This window comes from Argentina silus (assembly GCF_951799395.1).
Source record: "Argentina silus genome assembly, chromosome: 20".
NCBI lineage: Eukaryota > Metazoa > Chordata > Actinopteri > Argentiniformes > Argentinidae > Argentina > Argentina silus.
In genome coordinates, this window is record NC_139674.1 from 6,292,725 (window position 1) to 6,301,065 (window position 8,341).

The window sequence follows — 8,341 nt, forward strand, 5'->3', positions numbered from 1 at the left end:
GTCCAATCAGTGATCAGGGTCTCACTGGAGATGAGTGCATGGTCAAAGCTGCTTTTGTACCCGTGTGTGTGTGTGTGTGTGTGTGTGTGTGTGTGTGTGTGTGTGTGTGTGTGTGTGTGTGTGTGTGTGTGTGTGTGTGTGTGTGTGTGTGTGTGGGTGCGTGCAAGCGTGCGTGCGTGCGTATGTGCGTGCAGGTGTGTGTGTGTGTGTGTGTGTGTGTGTGTAGTGTGTATCAACGTCTGTGCATATGTCTTCCCTGGGGAGAGGCAGGAGTGTTTTATATTGAGTCATGCCAGGACTGGGCATGTGCAGGACTGAGCCTGTTACAGATGATCTCAGGACTGTGCATTTTGCCCCCATGGGCACACCTCATTCCAATAACACTGAACACAGTCTACACAATACAGGCTCATAGTTTACCACACATGACATGCTCACACACACAAGATATGCAAATAAAACACTAAATATCCAGATGCTGTGTAATTGATGCCTGAGCCAAACTCAAAGGCTGGAAAAAGGCTCTTCACCCCAAAAATACCAGAAGGAATGTTTCAAGTTCAGACTTCAAGGTCCAGTTCAAGTGTGTTCAAGTGTGCCATGAGACAGAAAGCCATAAAAGGATGTACAGTGCTCTCCATAAGGATTGGAAAGAGGAAGCATTTTGTTTTCTTTTAGCTCTATACTCCAACAATTTAGATTTGAGATCAAACAATTACTATGAGGTTAAAGTAAATATTCTCTGCTTTAATTTAATGTTTTATTTTTTCATATTGGTTTTACCATTTAGAAATGACAACCCTTTTTATGCCCCCTATTTCAGGGCACCACAAGTATTGGAAAACTGGCTTGACAGGTGTTTGTGGTTAGTACGGTATGTTCCGTCACATCATTTATGCAGGCATAAGAGATGTCAATGTCTAGTATAGTACCTCAAAACAAACAACTGACGATGGATGCAGTACAGGCCTGGCAGAGCATCACCAGAGAAGATACCCGCTGTCTGGTGGGGTCAATGGGTCGCAGACATCAGGCAGTTACAGTAATCATTGACCAAATGCTAAACATGAGGAGTTTATTTGGATATTATATGATTTTTTCCAATACTTTTGGAGCCCTGAAATAGTATGTTTAAAAAATGGTGTACTTTCTAAATGGTGAACCAATCTGAAAAAAACCTCCATTGAATTAAAGCTGAGAATGTCTACTTTGACCCCGTAGTAATTGTTTGATTTCAAATCCAACCTATTGGAGTATAGAGCTAAAAGAAAACTAAATGCTTCCTCTTTCCTATCTTTATGGAGGAACAGAGGTGGGCAAACTACGGCCCGCGGGCCACATCCACTCGGATCAGGCATATTAAATTTGTAGTATTCATTTCACTGATTTTTTCCCCTGCAATACTTAATTGATACCACCAGATGGCGCAGCCTACACCGGGTGCCTTTCTTCTTCTTCCCTTTACCCGTCTTCACCTACAACAGAATCACCCTCCATAACAAAATGAGCGGACAAAAAAAGTGGAAGATTGACAGCGAGTGTCGGGGTTTCAACATGGAGTGGACTGCAAAATATTTTTTCATTGAAATACGATCAAAGGCCGTATGTCTCATTTGTCAAGAAAGCGTTGCGTATAGAAGGAATACAACATTCGCAGACACTTTGCCTCCAAGCATGCTAACTATGCTAACAACTCGTCATCTGAAGAAAGGGCCGCAACTGCTGCAAGGTTAGCAGCCAATTTACAGGCTCAGCAAAACCTTTCTGTTCGTCAATCTACTCTTCAAAACTTCAGCACAAAAGCCAGTTATCTACTGGCATACAAACTAGCAAAGGCAAGCAAGCCTTTCTCTGAAGGGGAGTTTTTGAAGGAATGTATCGTAGAGACAGCAAGTCTTTTATGTCCAGGAAACAAAAGTAAATTTGAAAACATAAGTTTATCACGCAGAACAGTAGAACTAATTGACGAAGACTTGGCCAATTTTTTAAGCAAGAAAGCAGAGTCTTTTAAGTTTTACTAGTTAGCCCTGGATGAAAGTAGTGATATAAAAGACACTGCGCAACTATTGATTTTTGTCCGGGGGATTAATGACAACTTCGAAATCACAGAGGAGTTTTTGGCCATGGAGTCCATGAGGGGTTAAATCCATCAATGGTGAGTTGTTTTTATTTATCTTCTTCTTCTTTTATTTAACAATAACATTTATTAATTAAAAAGTGGGAAAAAGGAAATAGATTTCACATATATGCTATATTTTATGCTTTATGCTCGCTCATTTTCCATCTCATCTACTAATGGTCCGGCCCACAGGTCAATTTTAAAAACTTAATGTGGCCCTTGAGCCAAAAAGTTTGCCCACCCCTGCTGTACATGGAGGACTATGCTGATCTGCAGTAACAGTAGTCTCAGGTACATTTCTTTCCATACACATGGATACAGAGATATGCAGGATTTATCTCCAGCTCTTTCTGCCACATATGAAAACACATGCACGCACGCACGCATGCACGTACACACACACACACACACACACACACACAAACACACACACACACACACACACACACACACACACACACAAACTGTAAAACTTTTATTGAGCAACTACTCAAGGATGCCATCTGGGGGACTGTTGATGCACGCACACACACGCACACACACACACACACACACACACACACACACACACACACACTGTATGCAGGTATAGATTGGTTGTGGCTGTAGAGTTAGGTCAAAACAGAGTGTGTCTGCAGTTATGAAAGTTTGTCTGTGTGTGTGTGTGTGTGTGTGTGTGTGTGTGTGCATAAAGGCCAGGAGGGTATGGGTTTGCAGGTGTGTTTTGATGCAGTGTATAGGATTTCATGTGTGGTGTCTGCATAATTGGGAGGTTTACCACTGTCTTTGAATGGAGAGGCTGTTCTCCTCCATGGATCAGGACACACACACACACACACGCACACACACACACACACACACACGCACACACACACACACACACACACACACACACACACACACACACACACACACTGCCCTGAGCAGCTCAGGTGTTTTCTTTGGTTCCACAGGAGAGAGAGCGGCCCCAGCCAGAAAACACCTCACCCTCCGTTTCAAAACACAGCCAGAGGAAAACCTCTCTCACACACGCTTTCCTTTTACACACACACACACACACGCACACACACACACACACACACACACACACACACACACACACACACACACACACACACACACACTCTCTCTCTCTCTTCTCAGGTGTACAGATTTGTTCTATACTCAGAATGGAGGTAACCTAACCATAAATGTCATGCTCTATATCTCCTTTGTCTGTCTTTCTTTCTTTCTTTCTTTCTTGTCTTCCCTGTTGTCCCATCCCCCTATCCCTCGCCTGCCCCTTTCTGAAAAAGGGACAGGGTGGGATGAGGTTGTTTGAGGTTTTCCACAGGGATGTCCTTGACACTTAATTTCATGCAGCTTTAGCTTCTGAATATGCATGAGGTCTGGGGGGCGGAGCTGGCTGGCGGAGCTGGCTGGCATCATGTCTGGAAAGCAGAATTGGACTGGGGGGAGGGTACATTTTGGAAAAATACACCAGATTTAGGTGATTGTGGATGAACTGTGTGTGTGTGTGTGTGTGTGTGTGTGTGGTGAAGCACAAAGAAGTGAACAAAATAATAGGGAAATCCGTCTCACTCTCATAACAGTTGACTCATCTGTTTATTGTCAGGTACAGTGACAAAGATTACAGAGAAACAGAGGTGGTTAGAAACTACGATAAAACCTGATTTAAAATCACATAAATTGATATAAATGTATTAAATAATTTACATTAAGGCAACAGTGTGTAATGCATCTATGACTCTGTTAGATCGAGGCATTTGTTAGTGATATTTGTCCTCCTCCATCAACACATCCACTCACTCACTCACTCTTTCTTTCTCTCTCTCCCCATTTTCCATTTAAGTAATATAGCAGATGCTTTTATTCAAAGCGACTTACTTATTGTACATTTGTCTAAGTATGCAAACCAACTATACATCAGTCATCCCATGTAAAACCTTAAAGAACAGGTGCCATCGGCAGTCACAGTGCTAGAGAAAGGAAGAAAACAAGTTGTTGTTTTTCTCCTATCTATCTCCTGTCCTGATCTTTCTCTCTCTCCATCTCTGCATTCCGCCTCTCGTTCCACCATTAGAAAGTGCTTGTGTTTCTATTAAGCAGACAGCTGTCACTCAGGCCTATGTTGAACTGTGCAATTCTAATCCCTTTAGCCGCATGTGTTAAACTACAACACCCACCACCAAGAACCTTATTGGACTGTTGGACACCTGCCAAATACTGTATGTAATCACATCTTGTCAATCAACGAGCGTGCTGTTTCTGTCACAGTGACGTCCTGTCCCCTTGCACCAGACGGCCTCTCACAGCCCACGTGTCCTACAGCATGGATAGAACCAGAGTTAGAGCCCACACACAACAACAACAACAACAACAACAACAACAACGGTGATGCACTGTTGACTGATGCATTTGTAGTTTGTATCATTTTTGTTAAGCTGTATTCTACCTGGAAGGTGATGCTGTCGCCCAAGCCGTACTTCCGTTCTGCGATCTGTTTCACCTCCTCCTCGATGTTCTCCTGCGTGGTTCCCTTCACGTCGATGTAGTAGCAGTCAGAGCTGGCATAATGGCAGGAGATGGCCTGAACACACACACACACACACACACACACACACACACACACACACACACACACACACACACACACACACACACACACACACACAGGTTATAAATGAAGGGTTCTAAACTGTATTTTTTCCTTCTGTAGCCTCTAGAACCAGTGGGTTCTAAAATGGTGAGGGGGTTACCTTGCGGAAGCCATTGGTCTGGTTCATTCCAGAACCGTGGATCAGCAGAGGGTGGAAGAACACTGTGTCCCCTTTCTCCATCTCCAGGTGCACCCTGGGAAGCTGGGGGTTGTAGTCCCGGACACCATGGTACATCTTATTGACCCCGCCCTGAGAAGAGACACCAAGTGATGCCACAAAGTCTGCTAGGAACACTGGTCTCTACAGTGAGTGAGTGTGTGTGTGTGTGTGTGTGTGTGTGTGTGTGTGTGTGTGTGTGTGCATGTATGGGTGTGTGTGTGTGCGTGCATGCGTGTGTCTCACCTCCCACTGAGGGTAGTCATGCTCTTTCAGGGTTCCGGTGTGTGTTCCAGGCAGGACCACCAGACAGCCATTCTGTCTGTTCACTTTCTCCATGGCGGTCCAAGCACACACAATACGGTCTGCAGGACGGAAGGGGAAATAGTGCAGGTCCTGGTGCATGGGGTGCCTGGAAGTCTTCTTACCTGAGTCATAAGACGCATATGGCATAAACATATATACCCATAGTAAGTATGTATAGTAAGTAGTAAGATTTGGTCACACACACACACACACACACACACACACACACACACACACACACACACACACACACACACACACACACAGTGCTTTCAATGAGGGGAGCGGGTGTTGAGACTAGGGGTCTCTCTGCTTGCTCAGTACCTGCATCTGGAGGCTTGTTGATCAGCATGGTGTGCATGGCCATGATGTTGGGGCCGGTGAAACACTCCACATATTTCAGAATCTGAGAGAGACAAAAAAAAAGAAATGCGGTTCATGTGCACATTCTATAGTGTGTGTGTGTGTGTATATCTGTGTGGAAAGTTGCAGTACTGTGTGAGTGTATAAACAGTGTGTGTGTGTGTGTGTGTGTGTGTGTACCTGAGGTAGACTACAGTAGCGGAATAGCTCAGGGTCCTCCTGATAGTCCTGGAGCTTTGAGACGGCCTTCTCTTCTTGGACGAACTCTGAACTTCCGATGGCCACATCCCGCATTACCACCAACCCTGGGACCTGCACCTCCCGCCTGCATATCCGCTCAAACGCCACCCTGCCACACACACACACACACACACACACACACACACACACACACACACACACACACACACACACACACACACACAGGTCAAACTCAGTCCTCAGGGAACAGCAGTTATGGTCAGTGTAGCATCATTAAGTCAGCACAGCTGGTCAAGCTATGTGTCTTCCTGTCTCTGGAACAGACAGGCAGTGTTCGACTGGTACAGAGTGCTACCGTGGTGTCTGTGAGTGAGTTGAGCTCGTATAGTGTTTGCAGTGCAGAGTTGTCTTAGGGCTGGGAGATATGGTCTAAATATCATATCATATCACAATATCATATCACGTTCATTATTTTACAGATCAGCACGAACGATTGCATGTTGTGATAGTGCGCTGTATATTCATGTTAAACTTAACAATTCAACTGTTGCAGCGCATCTGCACGTGTTACAAGGAGATGAGCAAATCCGGTATTTAATGTAGGCCTATAGTCAAAATATATAAAACTAGGTGGATCCATAACAAAAAAATCGTGATACCGCCAAGCCCTAAATTGTCTCATGGGTTTGCTGTCTTGCCTGAATCTGTCGATGTCCTCCTCAGACACCAGGTTCTTGATGAGGATGAAGCCATTCTCATCGAAGGAGATGCGCTGCTCCAGATTCAGCAAGTCGCTGTCGTAGGTATACCTAGGCACAGGTAGACGGCAGTATGTGGCTCAAATGTTTATTAGCCTATCTATACACAATGTGAATGTAACCCAAAGTTGAATGACCAAGGTGATCTCAGCATGATGTAACAGGGTAACATAGGACCAGTGCAATGTAGGACACAGGTCATTTGGTAATAAAAACACATTTGGTAATAAAAACACACGTTGAGACCAATAATAGCCTATATACATTCACGTATGTATTATATAAAATAAGACATGTCTAAGGCTGAGACATAAAAATTACTTACCTCAGTGCTTGTGGATGATAGTAAGCGGCGCTTTGGGCAGAAGTAGAAGATGCCCGCTATTTTTAATCAGTTAAAGACATAGGCTATTCATTTGTGTAACACAATGACAAGCATGTTTGTTAGATTTAATAACACCCCAGACATTGATTAGGCTTAGGTTCAGCTCTGCACATGTATAAGTCATACTTTAGATCGGAAGGAATTAATGTCCTAATGCTGAATTAGATTTTAAAAGGCCTCATCATGCCCTCGGCCTTTCCTGCAGTGCTGCTCTGACACACAAAGCCCACAGTCGGTCGAATAACCGCTCATCGCCCAGCCTTCGGTGGTCGCCGACAAATTCGATATTCCGGTCGCCCCCCGAGACATAAACATCGGGGAAAAAGGATACAACAAACGCAGATCGATCTAGATGATTCAAGACCACTTTGAGCCTGTCAGCCGCTCGAGACATTGTTGTCAAAAGAGATGGTATATTCTACCGTGTTCCCCTCGATGTTGTGTATCCACCGACCTCCGCAGTGACATATGCCCTACTTGCTCATATAACTACAGTAGGTAGGCTACTCCAAGTAGGTCAAAGTCCACAACAAAGTTACAACAACTAGGCTGTGCAACACGACAGACACACAGACACACAGACACACACACACACACACACACACACACACACACACACACACACCACCACCACCAATTTTCTATTTAACCTTTATTTATACAGGGGAAAACTCAACATTGCAGGTGAACCCTGTCGGCAATAAAACATAATTTCAACAACACATTGAATATATAACACCAGTAAAATACAGGAATCAATCATATACAACCACAACATTAAATATATAAGTACATAGCAACTCAAGAGAAACAATCCCATCCTTCACCAAGAGGTCCTCAATCAACATTTTAAATTGCTGTGCACACGAGGGAATTATGAAGAGATCTACGGGATGTTAACGATATCCCGCCAACCTTTTGATATACAGTATGCAATGATGAGTATTAAAAATATCACTTGTGATAAAGCGAACTGGCATCCAAAGGTAAATTAAATTAAAGATTTAAAGGAAAGGCATATATTCCTATAAAAGAAGCCCACCTTACAATACACCTTACTAAGCCCATCTAACTATACAATGCCACACACGCGCACGTACGCACGCACCCACTCATAGATAACATGATGGGTTGTGTGTGTGTGTGTGTGTGTGTGTGTGTGGCTGTGAAGATTATCGGATGCGAGGTCGCCTTTGCTACAGCAGGAGGTGCTAGAGAACTAGGTACTAATTCACTAGAACTGCTAATAGGCGGGCGGCGCTGTTCGGTCACCAATCGCACACTGTTCATTTCCCCTCTCTCTCCATGTCAGCATAGGCGGAGGCGTCAGAATGCGGGCAGCTACAGCTTGCACCCCTCCCGGTTCATCTGTCGACACCATCCGCTCTTACTC

At 44.3% G+C, this 8,341-nt stretch overlaps 1 protein-coding gene across 1 annotated transcript; it reads right to left on the reverse strand.

Moving 5' to 3' along the window:
* Positions 1–3,711: 3,711 nt before the first annotated feature.
* On the reverse strand, positions 3,712–7,492 carry phyh (phytanoyl-CoA 2-hydroxylase). The gene is made up of 9 exons (XM_083692462.1): positions 7,280–7,492; positions 6,889–6,944; positions 6,504–6,614; positions 5,785–5,953; positions 5,566–5,647; positions 5,182–5,363; positions 4,879–5,028; positions 4,575–4,709; positions 3,712–4,444 (listed from the first exon to the last, which is right to left on the reverse strand). The coding sequence occupies exons 1-9, from the start codon at positions 7,340–7,342 to the stop codon at positions 4,391–4,393; spliced, it is 1,002 nt and encodes a 333-aa protein (XP_083548588.1). The 5' UTR covers positions 7,343–7,492; the 3' UTR covers positions 3,712–4,390.
* Between the last annotated feature and the right edge of the window lie 849 nt (positions 7,493–8,341).